Source organism: Syngnathoides biaculeatus, chromosome 11 (assembly GCF_019802595.1).
Source record: "Syngnathoides biaculeatus isolate LvHL_M chromosome 11, ASM1980259v1, whole genome shotgun sequence".
In the NCBI taxonomy this organism is placed as follows: domain Eukaryota; kingdom Metazoa; phylum Chordata; class Actinopteri; order Syngnathiformes; family Syngnathidae; genus Syngnathoides; species Syngnathoides biaculeatus.
The window spans coordinates 13649037-13676171 of record NC_084650.1 but is presented as its reverse complement, the minus strand read 5'-3'; the positions used below and the strand labels follow the sequence as shown (position 1 = coordinate 13676171).

General features: G+C 45.4%; 1 protein-coding gene across 2 annotated transcripts in view; it reads right to left on the bottom strand.

Annotated features, from left to right (window-relative positions):
* Positions 1–27135, bottom strand: part of fat2 (FAT atypical cadherin 2) — a 106802-nt gene that overhangs the window by 19115 nt on the left and 60552 nt on the right. For both annotated transcript variants that reach the window (XM_061834547.1, XM_061834548.1), the window contains exons 14-22: positions 26242–26395; positions 25192–25425; positions 24522–24899; positions 11596–11807; positions 6591–6731; positions 5388–5531; positions 2967–3164; positions 1249–1849; positions 851–1051 (exon numbers count right to left, since the gene is read on the bottom strand). In XM_061834547.1, the coding sequence (XP_061690531.1) occupies positions 851–1051; positions 1249–1849; positions 2967–3164; positions 5388–5531; positions 6591–6731; positions 11596–11807; positions 24522–24899; positions 25192–25425; positions 26242–26395 (2263 nt within the window). The remainder of the gene's footprint in view (positions 1–850; positions 1052–1248; positions 1850–2966; positions 3165–5387; positions 5532–6590; positions 6732–11595; positions 11808–24521; positions 24900–25191; positions 25426–26241; positions 26396–27135) is intronic.

Sequence of the window (27135 nt, the reverse complement as noted above, 5' to 3'; positions counted from 1 at the left end):
TGTCACCGCTAAAGTTTGTCCCGCGAGAGAAAACCACTTGTGGCAAGAGAGCGAGCAAAACATGTCGTGTGTGTGGTGTAATTCCACCCCAGTCCTGTGAGTGGCGCCGATACACATAACAACAACCACATGCAACAAGTCGACCGAAGTGCTTTTTCCTTGGCCCATGCACCACACATCAACAAAGTTCTTTGGAAGTCGGTTGTATTTATCAATGAAGTAAACAACTAACTAGTAGACCGACCAACTCAGAGCTAAATAACTAGTTGACCAACCAACTAACTAAATAACGAACAGAGCGACAGATCAAGCAGCAGACTACCTCAGCAACCAACCAAACTATAACTAAACGATTCATGAAATTATGGTTAGATCAACCGAACAAACTTTCAACTAATTAACAGACTGACTTACTCCTTAACCGACAACAGGCTAATCAACCAACCCTCAACCCAACCAACCAGCTAACTAAGGGACTTATTGATCGACTGACTGACTGACTGACTAACCACCCAAGCCCCAGACTGATTGAGCGGGTAACCAACCAATGAAATATCCACATAAGCGAGCCTCCAACTAAACGATCAACTATTTAAACAACCAGCCGACTGACTGACTGACCGACCGACCGACCAACTAACCAACCGACCAAACCTCTGCCCACTGACCGACTGACTGTTGCATAAAAACAAAGACAAAAGATTTCAGTTCCTTGACAAACGTAATCTGTTTCTGTGGCGAGAAGATGTGTGTTTCGATGATTCCATTTTGTTTTGATTAGTCTAGTCTTCTGGTTACTTTGTTGTCTTGAAGCTACTAAAATGCTAGCATCGCAATGTGACTGACGTACCGTTACAGGGACAGACGCTCTCCCAGCGGTGTCGCGGCGTGATGTAGGCCAGTCTCGCGGTGCTGAAGTGGCTAATGGTGTCTCCCGGCAGGTGGATGGCGTTTCTGCACCTCCGCGGCGGACATCCGGTACCCAGACAGCCGTTGTGGCTCAACTGGATGACGTCCAGGCCCAGAGAGTCCTCGACGTCCGTCAGAATGCCTAAAGCGGACCGAATGAGGTATGAATCATATTGGACATGGGTTCTCAAACTTTCCGAGTCGTGTAGGCAAGCATATTTGAGGATACAACCAGATTTATTGCAAATTACTGTAGTTTACCCGGCACCAGTACCAGTTTGCAGAGCAAAGTTGGAAAACCTCCATGGTAGGAGATTCAAAAGAGTTACGGATGATCACCTGCTAGCTTGTTGGTCGGTAGCGGCCGAACGAGTCCACTCTGAGGCCTCCAGACCAGCAGAACCTCCAGATTCGGTGCGTCGTGTAGCATCTGCAGACTAGCCAGGTGCAGCTCTTGTCGGGGGAAGCTTAGAGCTTGTGCCAGGCTACGCTGGAGGCCTCGCCAATGATCAGCCAGAAATTCTTCTGGGGAGATCCCGGCCATTCGCAGGGTCAAGCCTGAGTCCAGCGCCCCCTGAGTGGCCGCCCACACGTGGACCTTCACCGCCGTCCAGACGATAAACCTGCTGTCCGTTACGCTGACGTTGAGCACGTAAGAACCCTCCTCCAGGTTCTCAGCCGTCCAGATTTTGCCGTCAGCTCGGTCGACGAAGAAGCGGTGCCCAACAGGGTCCTCGGAGACTAACGTAAAGGCCAGCGTGTCCTGGGGGTCCTGGTCGGAGGCGTGGAGCCGGCCAATGAGGCGGTTGGCGAAAAGGCCCCCGGGGGTAGTGATGAAGACCTCCAGCGGGACCACGGAGGGCGGGTACTTGCTCTGCTCGGTGACGTTGATGGTAACCGCGCAGATGGAGGACAGCGGAGGGTGACCGCTGTCCGTCACCTGTCAGAACGTAATGTCGCATTTTTACACAAAACTATCATCGTGAAGTAAAAACCATTAAAGGAAACATATTCCATTTTGACTCCAGTTCTAACAGTTACTGTCACGACCCATCGGTACGGAGGAGGACCCAAATGCGGGACTCCGGAGACGCAGAGACAGTTTGGGAAAAGTGTTTATTCGTTCCAAGGTCGGGGATCAGGCAGACAGTCAAGTAGACCAGCGGTAACTAAGACGTCAGGCGTAGAGAACAGGTCCGATCGGAGATAGCAGGAGTATCAAAGACGACAAGTTTACGGGGTCGGTCGGTACACCAGGGGTCACGATCAGGAATGCGGGAGTGCGGGAACGAGGCAGAGCTGGACCGGCAGGACCACGACAGTTACAAGAGGTCACGATCATTCTCTGTGCATCAAAATTGCACAACAATCAACAAAGGACCAATGTCAGCTGTCCCCCAGCACCCCTTTCTGCCCGGTTCTGAAAAATGTAAAATAAATCCTGTTTCCGAATAAGGCTGGAATCTAACTAAATGCAGAAAACGTGAAGAAGAAGAAAACAACATTCTGGTTTCCGTTTAGACTTTTGGGCCAGAGTTCAGCTCGCATCTCCTCTTCGCTGATATAATCTGGTGATAGAGTGTCGATAAATGAATACCTTTCTTAGCGGGCTGAAACTTAAAGGTTTCTCTCGCCTGATTGCGAATCCTGATGATTTCATCCCGACTGGTGACCTCACCGCCTCTCCTCCATACATCTTAAATATGCCTCGTACGACGCGGCGAATGTTAATCTCGCTTTAACCGTCGAGTCGGCCTTTTGGCGCCCTCCCGCTCCCCTCGGCAAAGGGCAGCTGCGGTTTTTGGCAGCGCGACGCCAGCCCGACGATGACAATCAGCTCGTTAGTCGTGCGGAGACAGCGACTCAATCATAATCATCATCAAACCTGCCTTTTATCTCCAGACTGGGATTACAGTATGATGACACCAGCGTGATATATTATTATAGAAGATGTAATACTGTTCTTGTCATGTTATGAAAAGCAACTTTTTAAAAAAAATGAAATACTGTCTGGCAGCTGGTTGGAAAAATGGAGGGCAAAGGTTTCCGGCTCTTGCCTGAATCTTGAGGCGGTGCTGCGCTCGGCTCGTCCTCCTGAGCGGGGCTGACAGCGACAGCAGGCCGCCCTGGTCCACGTGGAACCGGCGCTCCTCGTTGCCGCTCACGATGTGGAAGGAGAAGGGCGGTCCGTTGCGGGGCGTGTCCTTGTCGGTCACCAGTAGCTGCAGGATACCGCTGCCCGCTGCCTCGCCCTCCTGCACCAAAAGAACAAACGTAAGAGAGATTTGTCGTGCTCTGACGTGGCGAAGTGTCCCGTTTGACGGTGGGTCATCAAACTTGGACTACGTTCGCACTGCTGGGCATTAGGGGCGTCCCAATCTGATCTTTGAGATCGGAACTCAGTTCCATGTTAGGAAGAGAATAAAACCCGTCAAGGATCGGAGAAGATCTAAAATCTCTGATTTTATCACTCGTACAATCGTGCTGGAGAGACTTTGTCTCTCGGCTGGCTTGGGAACGCCTCGGGATCCCTCCGGAAGAGCTGGAAGAAGTGGCTGGGGAAAGTGAAGTCTGCGTATCCCTGCTGAAGCTACTTCCCCTGCGATCTAAAATCTCCGATTTTATCAGTCGTACAACCGTGCTGGAGAGACTATGTCTCTCGGCTGGATTGGGAACACCTCTGGATCCCTCCGGAAGAGCTGGAAGAAGTGGCCGGGGAAAGGAAAGTCTGGGTATCCCTGCTGAAGCTACTTCCCTGCGAGCTAAAATCTCTGATTTTATCACTCGTACAATCGTGCTGTCGAGACTATGTCTTTCGGCTGGCTTGGGAAGGCCTCGGGATCCCTCCGGAAGAGCTAGAAGAAGTGGCTGGGGAAAGGGAAGTCTGGGTATCCCTGTTGAAGCTACTTCCCCTGTGATATAAAATCTCTGATTTTAGGACTCGTACAATCGTGCCGAAGAGACTATGTCTCTCGGCCGGCTTGGAAACGCCTCGGCATCCCTTCGGAAGAGCTGGAAAAAGTGGCTGGGGAAAGGGAAGTCTGGGTACCCCTGCTGAAGCTACTTCCCCCGCGACCTGATCCGGAAAAGCAGTAGATAATGGATGGATGGATGGATGGATGGATGGATGGACAATCGTGGTCCATTCCATTCTCCAGTCCAGAATTCCTATCCAGCAGCGCCTGGATGGCACACAGAGCCCGATTGATCACAAAAACAAGAACTGGACGCTAAGGTGCGAACAATGTAACAAGCATAAATAGTGAATGTTGCTTGTTTTATTTATTGACACTTCAGTTGACGTCGCTCATCGACGCCATCATTTGTTGAGGACGTTCACGAAAGATGACGTCCCGCCATTGACGCCTGTCAAAAATTAATCTTACAATCATCGTGAAAAAGAATTCGCCAACCCACAGAGGAGGGGACATGGGGGAACTAAAAGAGAAAAAGATGATTTTACCTCTCGCTCCCATTCTGTCACGATCATAATTTTAAAAATTATTTTGATGGAAGGGGACGGTTAACTTGTCCTAGCCAGCTTCCACTCAGCACCATCAACCTTGTTCCGGTGTCGACCGAGAGAAGCCCCCCAAAAAAGTCTGCGGAAGTTTGACTTTGTTGTTCACTAAGGAGCATGAAATTTAGTAGGCATGTGCATCATAGATAAACCTGCCAAAACGTCAAAAATGCATTCCAGAAACCACACAGGAAGTGGAAGTGAAAGGGGCGTTCAGAGACGCTACCAGAATCTGAAATCCAGACGATCTTTGGGGCATTCCGGGTTTCAGTTGAAGACCCGGTGCGGCAGATGGACCCAGACTTTTACTGATTGGCAGGAAAGTCTTTTAAGACAAGCGTCCGTCTGACTTGAGTGCCAGACGGACAGGTAATCTTCTGTCCCCGCTCTCGAGGGGAGGCGGCGGCAAATCGCCTTTAAAGACATCCGAGACCTCCCTTGAAGGAACCGCTTGAATTTGAACGTCTTCTGACAAAAGAGTTCTGCGTCAAACATGAGAAGAAGATCCTTCCAAATGGCTGCATCACAGCCAAAGCAGAACGTCCATCCATCTATTTTCTTTACCGCTTATCCTCACGAAGGTCGCGGGGAGCGCTTGGAGCCTATCCCAGCTGTCAAAGGGCAGGAGACGGGGTACACCCTGAACTGGTTGCCAGCCAATCGCAGGGCACATAGAGACAAAAAGCTGCACCCACAACCACACCTAGGGGCAATTTAGAGTGTCCAATTAATGTTGCATGTTTTTGTGAAGTGGGAGAAAAGCGGAGTACCCGGAGAAAACTTGGCCTCCCAGTTCCCTGTGATTGGACACCACAGAGCGCGAGAAGTTTGTGTCCGGTGTTAAACTTTGCGCCACGATTGCAGCTTTCCGGAATTTTCTTTCACACATGATCGTCTGCCCCCAAAGATCGCAATACTGGCGGGAAATCGTTCACAAAAGGTCGGAAGGTGGTCTTACCTGTAAAACCAGATTGTGCCGGACCCGCGAGAACACCGGCGGGTTGTCATTGGCGTCGGCGACGGTGATGGTGACGAGGACGGCGGAGGACAGCGGCGGGTCGCCTTCGTCGGCGGCTTGCACCGTCAGCGAGTAATGAGGACGCTGCGTGCCGGGCGGACACAAGAAGTATAAATATATGAATATATCATTTATGTAACGAACAGGGGAATGACTTTACGCTGCCTAATTACACAAGAACACATCCAATCACAAAAATAAACATACGCGAGTGTATGAATTAGTTAGCTGTACGAGCGCATTCACAACCATGTTTTTTTTTGTTTTCACTTTTCTATCGGCGAATATTAAAATTTTGGGTGAGCTAAGTTGTTTTTCTCATTAAATCCCAAACGTCGGACTTTCTTCCGCCAAAAGATCAAAGACGACATCGTTAAAGGAATTCATCATGGCGAGTTTCACACTGTTTGGGGGAATTTTCTCGGGTGGGGCATTTCAGAAGCATTTTTAGGCGACGTGGGCAGAAAATCAACGATTCTTGCTTCTCCCGTAAGCATCAAAATATGTCACACATAATGTTGACATTTCACTCTATGATGATTGCTGTTTTCAGCGTAAAATAGGTTAAAAAGCGTAAATATTTTACTCGATGATGTCACCAGAAGGACCTCCAATCATTTGCTCGTTGAATATATTTAATAATCATAAAAAAAAAATCCGCACATTTCATGGGATTTCGTAGGTAAAAGTTGAACAAATGAGAAAAATATTTTATAAAAACATTTTTATTTCGCATCGCTATTATTCGCAATGCACATCTTTCTCCGAATTAAAAATAATTAATATATAATTGAATAATAATTGAATTTATCAGTGAATAATTGAAATGTAAATCAAAGGTAAAATAAATCAATAAATAAAAATTGTCAGCTGCTGTCATCAGAACTGCGTTTTAGAATGACATAAATTTAAAATGGGACATTTTGAAGATTCTGAAATATTTTTACCGCAAAAAAAAAAAAAAATTAAAACAAGGAGTAAAATGAGAGATAGAAGACTTTTGTGCCCCCAAAAAATCTTAAAACATGTAAACATATATATATATATATATATAATATACAATAAACATACATACAAAAGTAGTGTATTTATCATAAGACCGATGAAATGATGGCAAGAGTTTCTCCGAGGATGCCGACTGACCTCTTCTCGGTCCAGGCCGGCGCAGACGCTGATCTCGCCGCTGCGGGGGTCGATGGCGAACTGGCGCAGAGGGTCGCCGCTCACGATGGAGAAACGCAGCAGGTTGTTGCTGGGCGGGCCGTCGCGGTCGCTGGCCGTCACCTAAAATGGAGGACGAGCGGGTGCTAATTTTCAACGCCTGTCTCGAGAAGGTCATTTTTAGGAATATTTAGCTAAACTCGTACCTTCACATTTAAAGTAAGAATTCCCGGCGTACCTGGTTATAAGCCTCACCGAGTCCATTTGTAAAGGAAATACCATTTGGTAGAAAGAAAGAAGGAAGACGGTACACAGAAAGAGTTTAACGCTAACGCTATTACTAACGCTAGCGCAGGGCGCAGCAACTTTTTGAGGCTGAGGGCTACTCCGTGAGCACCGATCGTACGGAGCACTACGTGACCTGTTTGCGGCGAATTTCAGACACGTACATAAAATATTTTCGTTTTAATTTATTGTAGTACAGGTATTTTACATTTGTAATTCACGTCAGCAAGTCAGATTCAGAATTTAAAGCACTGATAACAGTAACAATTTGTGGCCTATGGTATTTTTGGAACTTATAAGGTCCTCACGGATTACCATTCGCCCGCGGGCACCATGTTTGTGACCAATGCACTAACGCTCTGCTAACGCTAGCGCTAACGCTAACAGGGCCGGTTAAAATAAAACTTGCCGGTAAATAGCACTGAGACACCCCAGTAACACAGCAACAACCCTCTAGCACAGCGCTAACGGCCTACAGAGCGCACCTGGTTACAAGCCTCATCGAGTGCATTTATAAAGGAAATACTATTTGGTACTTACATACGCCGCAGCTGTGTAAAAACCTCAAGTGCCGACATTGAAACCCGCATTGAAACACAAGATATTTACATTTAAGACGGTACACATAAGAGTTTAGCGCTAGCACCGCGGTAGCTTCATCGTTGTCTTTAGTGTCTCAGTGATATTTAGCGGTAAGTTTTATTTTAACCGGACCTGTTAGCGTTAGCACTAGTGCAGCGCTACCATTAGTGCTAGCTTTAGCGCGGTGCTAGCATTAGCACTGATGCTAGCGCTAAAGCTAACAGGGCCGCTTAAAATAAAAAATACCGGTAAATATCACTGAGACACGCCAGTAATACACCAGCAATACGTTAGCACAGCGCTAACAAGGCCAGTAAAAGTCACTTCCTCTGCACATGTAGTCCACCGGACTCATTCTTACCTTTTCCGCTCGAGTGCCCCCTTACGGCCGCTAAAAAAAAATGCACAAATTAGCCGCACCGCCGCATAAACCGGATTGCGGAAAGCGTGTGAAAAAAGTCGCGGCTTGTAGGCCGGAAATTACGCTAATCATTCTAAAAGAAAGAAACAAACAAAGGAAAAGATTCGACCTAAAAGTTGTGCCAATCCTCATAACGCGGCTTTTATAATTCAAAAATAATCCCCGTGCAGCGCAAATCTGTCAGCTGTTCAAGCGCAACATTCAGGAATTCGGAGTCGGGCAACTTGGAATGGATGGAAAAACAGATTAAGTGCGTTTCAAGGTTTATCCTATTCATCTCCCTCGCACGTTTGTGTTGGCCGCATTCGCGCATACAAATATCCATCCGTTCTTCCGACGCTCTTATCAAACAAATAAACAAACAAGCACACAAAACCCTCGTACGCAACATTCCAACCTAAATATTCATGACGCTGTTTAATAACATTATTCATCCATCCCTCCATTTTCTCTCGCGCTTGTCCCAATTAATCGTGAGCGAGCCGGGGCCTATCCCGGCTGACTTTAAAGGGCCGGCACGCTCGACTGGTCCTCAGCCAAAACAGAATTCAATGGGACAAACAATCAAATACCGCAATTCCCGGCCTACAGAGCGCACCTGGTTCTTAGCCTCACCGAGTACATTTGTAAAGGAAATACCATTTGGTACGTACATACGCCGCGGCTGCAAGTGCCCACATTGAAACCCTCGTTTAAACCCGAGATATTTACAAAGAAGAAGAGTTTAATGCTCGCGCGACGCTAACGCTAGCCCCACGCTTAAGGTATCGCTATCGGTTAAAATAAAATGAACCGGTAAATATCACTGAGACACGCCAGTAACACAGCAGCAACACGCAAGCACAGCGCTAACGCTAGCGCTGCGCTAACAGGGGCGGTAAAAGTCACTTCCTCGGCACATATACTGTATTCCATCGGTCTCATTCTTACCTTTTCCACCTCAAGTGCCCCCTTGCGGCCGTTAGAAAAAAATGCACAAATTAGCCGCATCACCGCATAAACCGCAGGGTTGAAAACGTGTGAAAAAAGTCACGGCTTGTGGGCCGGAAATTACCGTAATTGACAGTAAAAAATTGTTACTTCTGTACTCAAAGTACCCGTTGCTTATTTGCTAACAAGTGGTAAATATCACTGAGATGCGCCAGTAACACAGCAGCAACACGCTAGCAAAGCGCTAACGCTAGCGTAGCGCTAACAGGGGTGGTAAAAGTCACTTCCTAAACTAAAACTAAAGCTAAAACTAAACTACTAGCGTGACTGGATCTCATGATGGCAATCGTTAGGCCGCACCCCTTAAAGCCAATATTGGACTAGCGTGTGTTTGAGACTTTATTCTTGATAACAGTAAAAATATGTTTTAATACATATGGGGGTATACATTAAATGTGTTCAAAGCAATGTGGGAGTGGTTTTGAAAAAATATTTTACAATTGCTACCTATATCTTGTAATTTTATTGCATATGATTTGTGTGTAAACGGTATCCAATGAAAAAGTATAAACGTGTTTGCATTCTTGGAGCAAAGCAAGGCGCTTGTTAGCTTGTAGGAGTGACAGCTACACTAATGCTTGCTAATCCAAGGAGCGAAAATTCTCATCAGGGAGGAGAAACGCAGATGAAATGCTAATGTTGTCAAAACATGCGGCTACAAGTTAGCTTCAAATACACATTGATGTGTTTTTTTGTGTGCGGTGTACGAGACAATGCCTGGCGAGTTTGAACACGCAAAAGCGCTAAAGGTGCGGTAGCGGCGAGAGGTCGGACGGGAAAATGTCAAAGCGGGATAGCGTGCGATTACGCCGCCGTCGGCGCGGGACCGAGCGGCGTTATTGCCGCTTTATCTCCTGCGCAGGACCGGCGCGACGGCTCAGGCGGGATAAGTACGCGCTGGTTCTCTGGACTAATCTGAAAAAAAAAACAAAAAAACAAAAAAAACACACTAGTCAGGGGCGTTTTTTTTTTTTTTGGTTCCAGTTGCTATCGTAACATCAGTTAGCATTTTTCAGTCCGCAACATTTGCAAAACTATGGGATTATGTGGTTTTCATATACACAACTGTCGTGCCAACCATAGCTTTAACGAAAGATCTTATTTTGCGTGCAGAGATGTTTTTTGTGCTAAGCTATCAAAATGGCTGGAGTATATATTGTAATTTCCGGCCTACAGAGCCCACTTGGTTATAAATCTCACCGAGTACATTTGTAAAGGAAATACTAATTGGTACATACATACGCCGCAGTCGTGTAAAAGCCGCAAGTGCCCACATTGAAATCCACGTTCAAACCCGAGATATTTACAAAGAAGAAGAGTTTAATCCTAGCGCGACGCTAACGCTAGCCCAGCGCTTAAGCTATCGGTAACGCTAGCGCTGATGCTAACAGGGCCGGTTAAAATAAAATGTACCGGTAAATATCACTGAGACACGCCAGTAACACAGCAACAACACGCTAGCGGAGCGCTAACAGGGGCGGTAAAAGTCACTTCCTCGGCAGATATACTGTATTCCACCTCGAGTGCCCCCTTGCGGCCGTTAGAAAAAAAATGCACAAATTAGCCGCATCACCGCATAAACCGCAGGGTTGAAAACGTGTTGAAAAAGTCGCGGCTTGTGGGCCGGAAATTACGGTAATTGACAGTAAAAAATTGTTACTTTTGTACTCAAAGTACCCGTTGCTTATTTGCAAACAAGTGGACGAGAGGGAGTGGAGCTGAGGATTCAGACACAACGCGGAATTAGCGGCGCTTCTGCTCAACTCGGAAGTTCATCGCCAATTTTGGATTTTTAGTTCATTTTGTGCACTTTTAATGAAATACTGTACACAAATTGAATGTGTATGTTGACTTTGAACACTTTCTTTGAACAAGTATCTGCACTTCCACTTGAATACAGAACGTGGACACTTTTGCCACCTCTGACCAAAAGCTACATGACCGAATAACGCAAGCTAGCAAGTGAAGTACTGTCATTTTTATAATGGCCAAATGATTGATCAGTTTTTTTCATTTATTCTTAGATTTCCATTTTTTTTATACTTTTAGCATATAGCATTAATGCTATCCTCCTGTTAGCTCATTAGCCAAAAAACAAATTATGAACATATGGCCCAGTTAAAAATAAAAATATTGCATTATATACTTATATGGTGCCAGCAATAGTTACTTCCAAGGTGTTAGCGAGCTAAGCTAACTACCGTAATTTCCGGCCTACAGACCGCACCGGGTTACAAACCTCACCCAGTACATTTGTAAAGGAAATACCATTTGGTACATACATACGCTGCACTTGTGTAAAAGCCGCAAGTGCCCACATGTAAACACGAGATATTTACAAATAAAGATGCTGCACAGAAAGAGTTTTCAATACCTTAGCTTAGCTTAACATAGCAACAACACGGTAGCACAGCGCTAACAAGGCCAGTTAAAAAAAAAAAAAACATACCTGAATTACTGCGTTGTGGCAGAAACACAGCAGCAACACACTAGCGTTATGCAAACGCTAGCGCAGCGCTAACAGGGCCGGTTAAAAAAGAAAAAAACATACCGGTAAAAGTCACTTCCTGGGCACATATATTCCACCGGTCTCAGTCTTACCTTTTCCGCCCGAGTGCCCCCTCGCGGCCGCATCACCGCATAAGCCGGTACGGTAGCTAACATTGGCCTACTGCACTGGATGCGTGTCGGGCGTTTCTTCAGGCCTACCTTGATCACCAGGCTTCCCGGAACTCGGTCCTCGGATATCTCGGCGCTGTAGTCGCCACGGCCGAAGACGGGGGCGTTGTCGTTGACGTCGCTCACGGCGACGACCACCACGGCGACGTCGGCCAACGACGAGCGGCCTCGGCTGCCCTCCACCGACAGGTAGAACTCGCGGGACGCTTCGAAGTCCAGCGGGGCGGCTAAGGTCAACACGCCTGCACACAACAAATGTTATTTGAACATTTTTTCATTTTTTTTTTTTTTTAGAATAATCTACCCTTACTTCATGTTATTATAAACTGGTTAACATCTTATAGTTATGAATGTTAAACTACTACTTTCAAATCTATGTTCTAGCATTTTAGCTTAGCATCATTCATCCATTCATACAGTGCTGCAATCTTCAATTCAGGAAAGACAATATCTCTTTTATTTTGAATTAATTAAATGATAATGAATTAACCAATTATTTAAAATAATACATTAAAAAATAATAAATAAATAAAAAATGAACACAAACAATAATTAATAATAAATACAACTAAGAAATAAGAATAAAAATAATTAGTACAAAATATACAAATACACTTATTTTGCAAATACTAATTGAAAAGAAATCAATCAACCAAATACTTATTGAGGTAAATGTATGAAAAAAAAGGATTAAAAATTAATTTACCCTTTGGGGATTATGACAAAATAAAATTAAATTATGAGCAGTTGTGTAGTCCCGAATTGTGGAATTTTAGCTTTTTGACATCATTTCACACAACAACATTCACATTCAGAGCCCAATCAATCTACTATGGATATAAAAAGTATACACACCCCTGTTCAAATGGCAGCTTCTCATGATACACCCCAAAAAAATGAGACCAAGACAAATTAATTCAAAACATTTTGCACCATAAATGTCACCTATAAACTCCAAAACGCAACTGATTAAAAATAACTTTTTAATAGGGACAGTTAAGATAAACGGAAAATAATGTGGTTGCATAAGTGCGGACACCCTCTTTGTACAGGTATACGACCGTGTTCAGAATTTATTTATTGACAATTTCAACATTCATGTTTATGGTAGAAAGCAAAAAAATATTAAAAAAGCCGAATATACTTTCTGAAATTTATTTCTGAGCTGCCCCAAATGGTGACGGGTGTGTGCCGGTTGACTTGAGTTTAAAAAAATGATGCGCGTGACGTGTGTCGTTTTATTCATTGAAGCTGCGCAGGTTATGTACAGAATCGGCACCAGCCCACGCGTGTTGTTTTAAACATGGACCGAAAGACATCGCCGTGAGCAATTGGACGGCCACCCGCGGGCACACGCGTGTGAAACGGCGGCGGCGGCTGCCGCATTTACACGGCCAACGTTTTTCCACGCGGGATGACAGTCGTCATCAGCGCCGGAGAGCGGATGGCTGCCCGGGCCGCTCGCTGCGCTCATTTACCCGAAGCGTCCGCGTTGTCACGCCAATGTGAAATCAATCACTGTCGTTCTCAATCTTTTATCATTATCGATGTCAACACGAGTTCCATGGCAGCTGACGTTTTCAGACAAAATGCTACACGTTCCCGTTCTGAATGGTTGACACATCTGTGCCAGATTTTTGGAGTAGGGTCACAACTGGGTGAGGACTTCGGGTTCGAGATGCGGCCAAACCTGACTGATTTGTTGCGGCGGGGGCAACTTTTGGCAACTGGTTTCACAAATCTTTCACTCGTCCCAAAAATACATTTCTGGGTTTTATGCCAGCGAGACACACTTCCAACTCGTACACATATATACAAAGTAATATCAAAAATGTATGCCGCTTAAGATATTAGTTTCATATGTTCCATGACCACACGCTTATCATATTACCCTGGAAACGGAGCCTTCACCCTTGCACAGTTCTACTCCAAATTTAAAGGTCCACTGTCGTGAAATGTTATTAACGAAAAAACGGTAGCCGCTATGGACCCATCCGTTTTTTTTTTCCCCCCACAAAACACGATTTTGACGTATATGGCCGTGAAAATGCTCTTGAGGGATTTGTTTTGGAGAAGAAGCAGGAAGTGATGTAAGCAGCAGACGCCCACCCAGGCGGTCTCGCATGTTTCTTCTAGTTTTACCTCAGGGAAGATAGCTCGTTGTTCCTTCGTGTTAGCCAAAATGCCGGCTCGTGGTATTGCTGGATATTGCGCAAACACTCGGGAGGACGGATTCGTTCTTCATACTTTTCCAAAAGACCCGGTTCGTCGGGAAAAATGGATTGCACGGACGCAAAGGACGAGAGCTTCGTAGATGTGTATACAGCTACAAAAAAAAAAACAAAAACAGTTTGGGGAGGGGGGCGTAATTTGTAAATCAGGGGCGCTAAATGTGTCGATGCGCCACCTCGTCTGAAGCCGTGATCGGCGGACGCGGCGCCGCCGGGGTGGCTCGTCACGGTGGAGATGAGGCGGATTGGACGGGGAGGCCGTTCGGCTTTTTTTATCGCCGCCACGCGGAGGTGGATCGGGCGGGGAGGCGGTCTGGCCGCATGCGGTTTGGCCGTGATCCGCATATCAACTAAATATGGCTCGAAACGATAGGGTAATATTTCCCCGGTCACTTCACTCGGTCGTGAGTCGTTCTTTTCGTCGAAGGGGCGTGTTCGTCTCCCGTCGTAGTCTATTTTTGCAAGAATTGCTCACAACTCTTGCGAAGTTAGCTGAGTTGAGTTCACCGCTACGTGGAATCGGGTGGGGGGGGGGGGATCGTAGATCGAGTCACTCGTAGAGCGTCTGTTGTGTTCTCGCTCTGACCGCCATCGGAGAGGCTAACAATAAAGCTCCGAGCTCCCCCGTTGTCAAGGCGACTTTAAAAAAACAAAAAATTGTTTTTCCTGTCCTCATAAAATATTCAGTTGACCTGCGTTTGTTTTACAGTTTTCTTTGTTTTTGTTTTCTTGTTGTCCCTCAATTCCTGCGGCATCCATCGCGCGCCGCCCGCAAGGACGCGCTTCTTCTCCCGATTCCCGTCCACGGCGTTCCGCACACTTTTTACGAGCCATCGGTTTTCCCCTTAATAGACGTCAGCCAAACGCTTGCTAATTTGTGTCGCCCTTGACGGCCGCAAAGCGGCACGGAGGCCGAATTAGTACGTCATTACGCACAAAATAAAAACCGCCACGTGATAATATGGAAATATGGCACCTAAAAGCAACTTTTAGTTCTATTTATTTGGCCTCAATTTATTACAGTACTCTACGTGGTCTACGGTTTTGAGCAACCGACAAAAACCTCCCTCGTCCTGCCGGGTTTGAATTTTTTGAGTTCAGTTCCTTTGCAGCAACAGGAAAACGTCGGTCCCAGGGTGCCGGCACTTGAGAACCGGTTCTTCGTATTGTCCAGACGGCAAGTCCGGGTCGTACCCCGTCCGTCCTTTTGCGCGGAACCGACTGGGGGGGAAAAGTTGCAGCTCATGCGTAACACCTTGATGCAGGTAAAAGGTACAGAACGCCGAGTTATAATACCGGTAGCGCGCTGGTGTCAAACTCAAGGCCCGAGGGGACAGATGCGGCCCGCCACATGATTTTATGCGGCCCGCCAAGGCAAATCATGAGTATCAACTTTCCATTCTTCGTCTTTTTTTTTCTTTTTCTTTCGGCTTGTCCCGTCTCATTGCACGTACATAAAATACTTTTGTTTTAATGTATTATGGTAAATGACATTACAGGCATTTTAAAATTTAAATTTTCAGAATTTAAAGCACAATTTGCGGCCAATGGTATTTTTAGAACATACCTCATGGGCGCCTTATGTGGTCCTCGCGCACCGCGTTGGTGACCCCTGCTCTAGGTCTAAGTGTATGTCAATGATTCCATGATTTTTGTCAGATCTCGACCAAAATTCCAAAATTGTCATATCACAAAAGATGATGTTGAGATATTGCAAGCGTTTTTGTGTTACCAAACATCAACAACAGTTGAAAAACACATTACCCTTTGATTTCTGATTCCAAAACTAGTTGCTAAATTTTAACGCGTTAAATATGATGGGTCAATTTCAGATTTTCATGGTTTCAGTCAGGCGGGCACGGTGGATCAGCCGGTAAAGCGTTGGCCTCACAGTTCTGAGGTCCCGGGTTCAATCCCGGACAACGCCTGTGTGGAGTTTGCATGTTCTCCCCGTGCCTGCGTGCGTTTTCCTCCGGGCACACCGCATCCCAAAAACACGCAACATTAATTGGACACTCTAAATTGCCCCTAGGTGTGTGTGTGTGAGTGCGGCTGTTTGTCTCTATGTGCCCTGCGATTGGCTGGCGACCAGTTCAGGGTGTACCCGGCCTCCTCCCTCTTGACAGCTGGGATAGGCCCCAGCAATCCCCGTGACCCTCGTGAGGATAAGCAGTGAAGAAAATGTATGCATGGATGGAAATTGCCCCTCGGTGTGATTGTGAGTGCGGCTGTTTGTCTCGACGTGCCCTACGATTGGCTGGCGACCAGTTCAGGGTGTCCCCCCCGCCTCCGGCACTGCCCCGTGACCCTCATGAGGATAAGCGGCAAAGAAAATGGATGGATGGTTTCAGTCACAACGCCCCTCCGACAGAAACCGGAACTACAATCTGGTCCGCGCTAGAAACGGGTTTGACACCCCTGCGATAGAGGATCATGCCTCTATGTTAGTCCTTGAATATACAGTATATATATTTACAGTATCGATATAAATATGTATATACATATTTTTTTTAAAATTAGTCGAAAGTTTGAGCTTTAATGAGGCCTTGGTACAATTTTAAACACTTGAAATGAAAGAAGTGCGAAAGTGCAGGCTAGTTAAAGAAGTAAATCAGATTACAGCGCTCACTTTTTGTTCCTGGAGGGCAGGAGGCAATTATTTTACGTGCTGCAAAATGTTGCAGCTTGTTAAAGTTTGCGCGGCGGCCTCTGCGGGACGCGGCGAGGTTTGTTTTCATTTTGCAGCGTGAAATTGTCGGACGCGCGGCGGGGGGAAGTGTCACGCGCGCTCTCCGCCATTTGCATTTTGTCGACGGCGGGAAGGGGAGTGAAGCGACGCCTCCGTGGCCGATTCATTAGGTACGGCTTGCGCTGTGCTTGACATTGATTTTTTTTTACCCCCCCCCCCCCCGACTATATGGATTATTTCTCATTATCCTGTTATTTTCCCAGGTACGAGGCAGTGTTTATTTTGTATTTCACACCTCTTTTTTTTTGCGCCCGTCTGTGACAAATCATCATTTGGCAAGACAAGGAAAATCTATGCATACGGCGCATTTCATATCCGCGGAAACCCGACGTGCTTCATATTAATTAAAAACAAAGAGAGCAAAAGCCATTAAAAAAAAAAAGTACAAAAAGTAAACAGAAGCTTAAAAGCGTTTAAAACAACAAACTAAAATGACTGAAGATATAACATGTGAGAAAGCTCATTTAAAAATGGAAAATGGTCAATCATAAGCATGAAACATAAGAAATTGCACTTTTTTTACTGACTGGACTATTTTGGCATTCATCACACACACACGCATGCATGCACACGCACACGCATGCACACACGTACACACTACTGTAAATGGCAAAAGGAGTCTCCATATTGCGTCCTTGGAAAAATTTGAATTTCATATCATAATACAACCCAAAAAAAATGTACCGATTCTGACTTTTTTTACTGTAAAAATATCCATCCATCCATCTTCTTGGCCACCTATCCTCACAAGTGTCACAGGGAGTGCTGGAGCCTATCCCAGCTGTCAACGGCCAGGAGGCGGGGCACACCCTCAACTGGTCGCCAGCCAATCGCAGGACACATGTGACAAACAGCCGCACTCACAATCACACCTATGGGCAATTTAGAGTGTCCAATTAATATTGCGTGTTTTTGGGATGTGGGAGGAAACCGGTGTGCCCGCAGGCACGGGGAGAACATGTAAACTCCACACAGGCGGGTGCGGGATCGAACCCGGGATCTCAGAACTGTAAGGCCAACGCGTTCAAGCTGATCCACTGTGCTGCCTCGGTTATATTATATTAAATATTTCCCATATTTTTTCATTATTTAGATCACCATACAACGACTAACACAGATTTTGCATAAAAGTGCTAAATTCATTTTAAAACACGCCTTGATTTTGTCATATATGCGCCCAAGAACTTCTGTTTGACCCAGTTTCCTATCTGCTATATGGCCTAGACTGGCCCCTTTCCTCTGATTGGTTGCCTCCATGTAGGAGATCCACTTGTGAGCGCGCACGCGTTTGTGATGTTGATAGCGCTGGCTAAGGAGAGGAGATGTAGGCGGAGATCTTCGCCAGTGATGTAAAGAAACGTGGAGAAATGCGAGTCAGCTCATTTCTGCGGGAAAACATCTGGGACACAAGAACGTGTTGACGACTTGAATTCATATTTTACGCATAATAAGGCACCATCAAGAAAATATTACATCACAGATACTAGAAAGATTTGGTTTTGACAAAATACAGGCTCTCAGAACACGCAAACATTTTTTTATTCAAAAAGTAAATAAGAATGTGTGGAGGTAACGACCATAATTTCCGTCTTACAGAGCGCACCGGATTATAAGGCTCTCCCAGTACATTTGTAAAGGAAATACCATTTGGTACATACATAAGCCGCACCTGTGTAAAAGCCGTAAATGCCCACATTGAAACCCACAAAGCAGCGCTAAACAGGGCCGTTAAAAAAAAACAAAAAAAACATACTGTTAAAAAAAAAAAAAAAAAAAAATCACACGCTAAACCGGTAAAAATCACTTCCTCGGCACATATATTCCACCGGTCTCATTTTTTCCTTTTCCGCTCCACTGCCCCCTTGCGGACGTTAGAAAAAAAAAAATGCACAAATCAGCCGCATAAACCGCAGGGTTGAAAGCGTGTGAAAAAGTCACGGCTTATAGGCCGGAAATTATATATATATATATATATATATATATATATATATATATGTAAAATATATGTAGTATATATGTATATTATATGTTTACCATTGATTTTTCTCCGAACGAGATTTCCAATTCGAAATTTTTGTTGACAACAGGAGTTAAATAATCCGTCCGAGAATCCGCGAGCGTCGGTCCACGGGAACAAATTATTAATAGACTATTTAGGAAAATAAATCAGATCTGTAAAGGATCCGAAATTGTTTGACGATCGCTGTTGCGTATCATGATTATCACTGGTGTGTGTGTGTGTTTGGCTAAGTTTAGCATTGCCACGGTTGCGGTGACACAAACTTGGAACGACTTAAAACTTGGAACAAAACAGTCAAGGACAATCAAAAACCTCCCCCCTCCTGCCCGAGGTTGGACTTTGTCGACTTCAGTTTTTTGTGCGCGTGTACGTGGCCTCATAAATAAAAATCATCTCGTCAGAGTTCATCGAGATTCCGGCCAACCTTGCGGAAACCGGCGTATGCCCAGCGAGTCTCTCTTCAAACTCCTTATCGCCGCATCTGCGCTGTCCAAACCTGACGCCGGCGCTCGGATAATGAGAGCGAGCGTGTAGCGCGGGCGATCGATGAGGCCGTTAGCGATTTTTTTTTTTTTTTTTTTGTCAAAGTTAGGAAGCGTCCGAAGGGCAGCCAGTCAAAACACAAAACTTGGGAGCTTGACTCCAAAGTAGCCGCGAGCTGAAGTTCGAAATCATAAAAAATTTACTGACTGCCTTGAAGTCATGGATGCAGGATAAAAAAAATAAAAAATAAAATAAAAATAAACAAAAAAAAAAAAAAAGCAACAATAAAATTTGGACTCTTTGACAATGTAGCAGAGGCACTGAAGGGTTTTGAGGAAAAACTATGAAAAAGTTGGCATGTGTGTATTTTATTTGATTTTTTTTTTTTATTTGATTTTTTTGGCTTGGTCAAGAACTGGCTTTGTTGCGGACCGTAATTTCCGGCCTATAAACCGCGTTCAACCCTGCGGCTTATGCGGTGATGCGGGTAATTTGTGCGTTTCTTCAAACGGCCGCGAGGGGCACTGAAGCGGAAAAGTTAAGAGTGAGATTGGTGGAATATATGTCCCGAGGAAGAGACTTTTACCGGTATGTTTTTTGTTTAACCGGCCCTGTCAGCGCTGTGCTAGCGTTAGCGCTGTGCTAGCGTGTTGGTGCTGTGTTACCCCCCGTCTCAGTGGTTTTTACCAGTATGCTTTTTGTTTTAACCAGCCTTGTTAGCGCCGTGCTAGCATGTTTCTGCTGTTACTGCCGCGTCTCAGTGATTTTTACCGGTATGTTGTTTTTTTTTTAACCAACCCTGTTAGCGCCGTGCTAGCGTTTTTCTGCTGTTACTGCCGCGTCTCAGTGATTTTTACCGGTATGTTTTTTTTTTCTTAACCGGCCCTGTTAGCGCTGTGCTAGCTTGTTTCTGCTGTGTTACTCCCACGTCTCAGTGATTCAGGTTTTTTTTTTTTTTAGCGCCCTGCTAACATGTTTCAACTGTTACTGCCATGTCTCAGTGATTTCGTTTTTTCTTTTATTTTTTTATAAGTTAGCGGTGTGCTAGCGTGTTGATACTGTGTAGCCGCTATAGGTGGTTGTTTTTTTTTTCCAGTATTTTTTTTTAACAGCCCAGTTCGTGCTACCGTATTGTTGCTGTGCTAAGCTGAGCTAAGGTAATAAAACTTTGAAAACTCTTTCTGTGTACCGTCTTTCTTTGTAAATATCTCATGTTTCAATGTGGGCACTTGCGGCTTTTACACAGGTGCGGCTTATGAATGTATATTTCCTTTAAAAATGTACTGGGTGAGGCTTATAATCCGGTGCGCTCTACAGGCCAGAAATTACGGTAATTTATTCGACTTTGTAGGAAAACCTAAATCTCTTGGATGGGTTTACCTTCGAGGACATCTGGAAAATGTCGAAGTGGGCCGTGAAGTCTAAAACGCCCGCTTCAACCCAAAGTCATATCGGGAATAATTCCTATAAACAGAAATGTCTTGTTCTTGTTGTTATGTTGTTCCTCGTTCTCTGTTTTCTGTTCTGCACGTCGCACCAGGGCAGCACCGACTGCTGGAGAAAAATTCTTTGTGTGTTCTACCCACTTGGCCACTAAAGATGATTCTGATTCTGATTCTGAAGGGAAAGACGATGCTTCTATGACCTTTTGGGACCTTTTCTTGCGTCTACTCGTGACATGATAACCACATTTCTTATTGTTAACTTTAGGGCCTGATTTTATGGTAACTGGTTGGGCGCAACTCGGCCAATTGAGTGAAAAATATGAATTTAGTCAAAAGCAAAAGAGGGATATCCTCCTCTGATTCTTTGGGCATTGTTTTGACAGATTTTTTCGTGGGTTTACTTACAACAGTTACACCGACCAAATTTCCTGTGGCTAAGAGGCTTCGAGGGCTGAATTTTTCAGAAAAAAAAGTTATGATTGCGTCACGCGAGATCACTCAGTTCAGCAAGTAACAAAAAAGTACTCCACTTGCATGGTTTTTTTTGGTTTTTTTTTCATTTTATCCGGCTTCTTTTGGGAAGCAATGTGCTCGTTTCAATGTGCAATTGCTTATTAAAATTACAACGTTTTTTTTTTTTTTTTTTTACACTGTACACAATACAGCAGTTTCACATGTAAGAAAGTAAAATGAAAAAAACGTAATGACTGCTGCACGTTGTGTCTAACCACAACTATAAACGAAGATTTTATTTTACACACCGGAATATTAGCATAAATCAATGGGGCAAAACATGAGAGCAGACACGCGGCCCGGGGCCGCCTTGGGGGGAAAAATATGGATTCGAACATGAATTCATTCCTGCTTGTTTTTCTGCCGCGAGGCAACTTGTCTGCATCGCAACTCCGAAAAGATGCAACTTTATCCATCGCTCGGTTAGATTCCTCGCGCCGTACAGCACATTTCAGTATTTTATTGATTAATTTTTTTTTACATAACTTCCTTCGACACTTGAAGGCCGCCTAATGCGAAACGCGGTCCTATAACATATTCTCGGGACATGTTTCAATTATTAATTTTATGGCAAGCCATGAAACATTATCCGACACAATCGAGCATCTTCCAACTGTTCAAGTAACTTTATTATCAGATATTATACACAGAGGAAATACAACATAGCTGAAATAGCGTTCCTCTCAGATTTGCGGTACTATAAATATTATAAACAATATCCTCAATCTGGCTAAATTGACAAGGGGAACTGCAATTCCCGTATATACACACAGTACGTGTGGTGTTGACATTATGAGCAGTAAAGTACACCGTTGAGTATTATGGACAGTCGATTCAAAGATAGACTTTTATAAAGAGTGTAGCAGAAAAAGTCTCAGCAGTCTCCTCCCTGATGGTAGCAGTCTGAGGCGACAATGGGATGGGCGAGTGGGGTCACCTGTGATCCTGGCGGCCTTGCGGGTCAGGCGAGGGTGATAAATGTCGAGAAGGGAGGGGAGAGAGACACCGATGATCATTTCAAGTCCTCTCACCGTGTGCTGCAGGGTCTTGCGGCAGGAGGTGGCGCAGGCGCTCTACCACACGGTGATGCCGATGCTCAAGATGCTCTCGATCGTGAGGAGCTCATGATGGGGGACGAGGCTTTCACTCTTTTCAGTTTCCGCAGGAAATAGAGCCTCTGTTGAGCCTTTTTAGCCAGTGCTGTGGTGTTAGCGGTCCAGTACCGGTCTTCGGAGATGTGTACACGCAGGAATTTGGCGCTCCTTACCCGATCTACTGCAGCATCGTGGATGGTTAGCGAGGGATGCTGGGTGTGCACTCTCCTGAGGTCCACTATGATCTCCTTAGTGTTGTCCATGTTCAGGTGGAGATAGTTGTCCTCGCACCACATAGCCAGGTGGTTCAACCCACTCCTGTACCTTGCCTTATTGTGGTTGTTGAGACCTACCACGGTCTTGTCTTCTGCAAACCTGATGAAGAGATCGGAGAGTTGGATGTGGGTCCGCTGTCGTGGGTCAGCAGACTGAAGACGAGGGGGCCCAGCACACATCCTTGGTGGGCGCCCGCATTCAGCATGACGGTGTTGCTGGCGACCCAAAATACCTGCTGTCAGAATGTCCAACAGGGAGGTGTTGAGTCCCAGTCGGTCTAGGTTGAGGATGAACAGCTGGGGGATAATGCTGATGAAGTCGATGAAGAGCATTTTGACTTGTGAGTCTTTGAGGGCAATGGAGATTGCATCGTTGGTGAACCTGTTGGACTGATATGAAACTGGTAGGTGTCCATGACTAACCTCTCGAAGAACTTGATAAGGATGGGAGTGAGTGGAACCTGGCCCTAATCCTTGTAGCAGGAGGGAGATGGCTTCTTTGGGACCAGTATGATGCTGTTGGCTTTGAGGAATTTTGCGATGGCGGCTTGGCTCGGTGAGGTGTTAAAGATTTCTTGAGGACACCTGTGAGCTCATCAGCACAGTCTCTCAGGACCCAGCCAGGAATGTCATCGGGTCTGGAGGCTTTCCACGTTAGTCCTTCTGAGTGATCTCCTAGAGTGTCTCTGATGACCCCTCTGGCCAGACCCCACAGCCGGATCTAGTTCTTGGCTGGCTTTCTCATCTTAACCATCAGTCTGTATGCTGGCATCAGGACGATAGTAGTCTGGTCTGAGGCGCCCAGGTGGGAGACGAGGATAGGGGGGGCTTTGTAGGCTCCTTTGTGAGTTGTGAAAACATTGTCCAGGATTTTGTTGCCTCTTGCGGGAGATCTAACATGTCTATGAAGATGCGGCGATATGGTCTTGGGATTGGCCTGCTTAAAATCTCTTTAATCACGCAAAGCACATTGAGGTGCAATCCATCCATTCTCCAAGTCACTAATCCTCACTAGGGTCGCAGGCGTGCCGGAACCTATCCCAGCTAGCAATGGGCGAAACACAGACTACACCCTGAAGTGGTTACCGGTCAGTCGCAGCCCACACATCGACGCCCTCACTGAGCGCGAATTGATCCGACACTGCTCGCGCCAAAGTCCGGCATGTGTACCACTACACCAGTGCGTGACCTTATTTACGTAACGCACTACACAAACCAATTTGCCTTCCCTTTTTTTGGTTCCTAAATAAAGGAAGAGTACATAGTACTTAAGTAGTGGCGTCCTGGATTTAAAGCGAAAGTTTCAGATAAAAAGACCACCAAGAACTTTCATCCATCCTTCCGTTCACCCGGATCCCGGATAAAAAAGCGAGTTGCGTTTGCGACCTGGAGACTGCTTGAGCTGCATTTGAGACGCCTCGAACATCCGACACGCGACAAGGATTTTCATCGTTTTTTTTTTGTTTTGTTTTGTTTGTTTACAACGATAGACAGAAGGCTGCGGAAGTCAGACATAAAATAAAAGCCGTACAGCACGGGACTCGTGAATTGTTTTACAGTATGCTGTGACGTGACGCGACGAACCTGAGAAGCAGAATTATCCACCGCACTCATTGCAATTCACAGTCTGTACGTTGTTATGTAGTGCCTGTATTTAATTTATAGATGTTTGCACATCTGTTAGCTATTTTTGTATTCTTTTGTTGTATTTTTTTTTTTTTTTTAATTACACAACAATGGATTCCAAGGTCTACTTTAAAGAGACTTTTTTTGTGGGTCTCCTGGTGATGGACGAGTGAAACTGGCTTCGGGGGCTGAATGAAAACAGGAATCAGGTTGGGCACAACTCAACCGAAACAAAATGGCGAACCTCCTGCGTCGTGTCAGGCACGGCTTTGATTTTTTTTTTCTGAAAATGTTGCGACTGAGTCACGAGAGAGTTCAGTTGAAGTTGAAGAGCAACGGAGCAAATGGGAACTGACTCCAGGGGCTAAAGTTTCAAACAAATGCCCAATTTTTCTTCATAAAGCCATTTTAATGAGTAAGTGCGAAAATGTGCCACTTTTTGATAAATTCAGTATGTAAATTAGCAATTCAAGGCCCCCCAAAAATCCAAAAGTCATAAAAAACAAACAAACCGTGGTACCTGTTTTTGAGTCCAACAAGAAGTGTCCGTCCTCGTTCCCGGAGGCGATGCGGTACTTCACCGAGGCGTCCACGTCGAGCGCCGACACGCTGAGCACCCGAGACCCGACGGCAAGAGACTCGGGGACTCGGGCGGCGTACTCGGCGTCGGGAAAGACGGGCCGGTAGTCGTTCAGGGACACCACGTCCACCGTGAGCGCGGCCACCGAGTGGAGCGGGCGAAGCGGGCCGCCGTCCGACGCCTTCACCTTCAGCTGGAAACGTTGCGGCGCGTCGGGGCCGATCGTCCGCTCCAGACGGAGGATGCCGGAAAACTCGTCCAGGGAGAAGTAACCGCCGTCGCCCTCGAGCAGGGAATAGCGCACTTCTGAGTTTACCCCTGCGGGAGAAAGATGCGCAGTGGATTCAGTTGGAACAATACAACCGTAGTCCGCCATTTGGCTTTAAAACGGCCAATTGAGGATTTCGTTTTTGCCATTTACCGGCCATTGTTTATACAGTGAACATCATTAAAAAAAATAAAGGGAGCATTTTAAAGTCCCTTGTTACACAGCAAAACTGTTCCACCAGAAACGCCATACAAAAAATAAAAAGAGATCATTCCATACATTCCGATAACACAAATATTGATTCAAATACATAATTGCATGTTGATATGGCTACAGCTGTACCTGCGTCGATGTCGTGGGCGTAGACGGCCGAGATGGGCGTGCCCTTCGTAGTATTGTCGTACACGCTGACGCGGTAATGGACGGACGAGAAGAGCGGCGCGTTGTCGTTCATGTCCAAGACCCTTACTAGGATGTCCGCCTGGCAGGACAGCCCCCCGCCGTCCGTCGCGCGTGCCACCATCTTGTACTCCGACATTACCTCGCGGTCCAGCGCGGCCAAGGTGAACAGCTCGCCTGGACAGGCGTAGATTATGATAGTTGTACAAAGCAAACTAGCTTGTTAGCCCTGCGAGGGCTAACTAGCATGTTTGACATTAGCCATACCAGGATGAAATATCATATGAGCCTTCCTTGGTCTACCTTTCATGTTTGACATTAGCCTTACGAGGACTAAATCGCTAGGCCATAATAATTTTAGTGCTAACCAGGATGTTAGCCTTGCTAGGGCTAACTACCATCTTTGATAAGAGTTTGACCAGGAGCAATTGGCCTCCCCCTAGTGTTCTTACAATGGTTCAGTGCACTTGTTTAATTTGTTTTGATGAATAAATATGGATTTTAAACTATACTAGATGTAAAAAGGCAGTATAATATTATATATTAACATTTTACATGTATTAAAATACATAATTTTGCTGGTAAAATGACTCCAAAGGAGGTGAAACTCCAAGTGTAGGGCTTACGACTTGACTCTGAACTCTCATGTCTTGACTTTAGACTTGACATGGGCCTTGAGGCCAAAGACTCAGGACTTGCAAAGGACTGACCTGGTCCAACCTCTGCTTACTTGCACTAACTTGTACGTTTGACGTTAGCCTTACCCGGGGCTCTGCATCTGATTATCGCGTTTCCAGGGCTAACCAATATATTTGATGATAGTTTCACCCGCACAAATTGGGATTATAGCCTTACTAAGGTTAGCTAAAATTTCCCAATAGTTCCAAAAAAAAAATAAAAAATAAAAAATCTTCTTGGTTGACCAGACAAGCTAGCGTGTTCGATGCTCCCATTACCAGAATAGCTGAGTCTGGTCTCTGTGTTGGTACATACCGGTGACGTGATCCAGATGGAACTGGTCTGAGTCAGGGCCGTGCAGGCTGAAGGAGATCTGAGCATTCGGGCCCTCATCGGCATCTGACGCCGACACCTTCAGCACAAACGTGCTGGACGGAGAATTCTCCATCAGATCCTCCGAATACATAAGCTAAAAAAAAAAACACAACATGCTGACTGTTAGCATACATGATACGGTTCCCTGAAATGTAACGATCCACTGTAATACTTTAAAACATCATATTGTGATTTTAAGATCGTATTTTCCCAGCCCTTGAACATTTTTGGATACCATTAGCTGTATCATAATATCAAGATATACATAGTATTCCCCACCCTGAGCGAATACATTATATTTCAACTAACCAGAGTATCGATACCTGAAGTTGATGTACTGTTACCATTCTCTGTGCGGTACCAATACATCAAAACAAACGATATTTTGTCCCACTCCTGGCACATACTTCAAAACGATGAATCATGATACTTGTTTCCCCCTTAACTATATTGCCAAGTGAGAGTATTGTTACTCGATGTCAACATATCGATACTGTATCACAACACGAGCTGCAGTATTGTCTCACCTTCAACACAGAATGACATCAACCAGCCAGCGTATTGACACCCGATTAGCGAGTATCAACGGAGAGACAAGGACGCATCGCGATATTATCTTTTCCGACCTCGTAGCATTCCGTATCTGGAAATAATAATGCGTATAATGATAGCAAGATCTAGTAATGTCTCTCTCATTTCATTTCATTTTTATCTGCGTGTCTGAAGTCAAATCAGACTAAACCTCCCCTGTTTCACGTCAGTCAGGATCACAAGAAATATTTCATTTTTTCTTCAATGAGAGAGAGAAATTCTTAGAGAATTTCATACAGTATT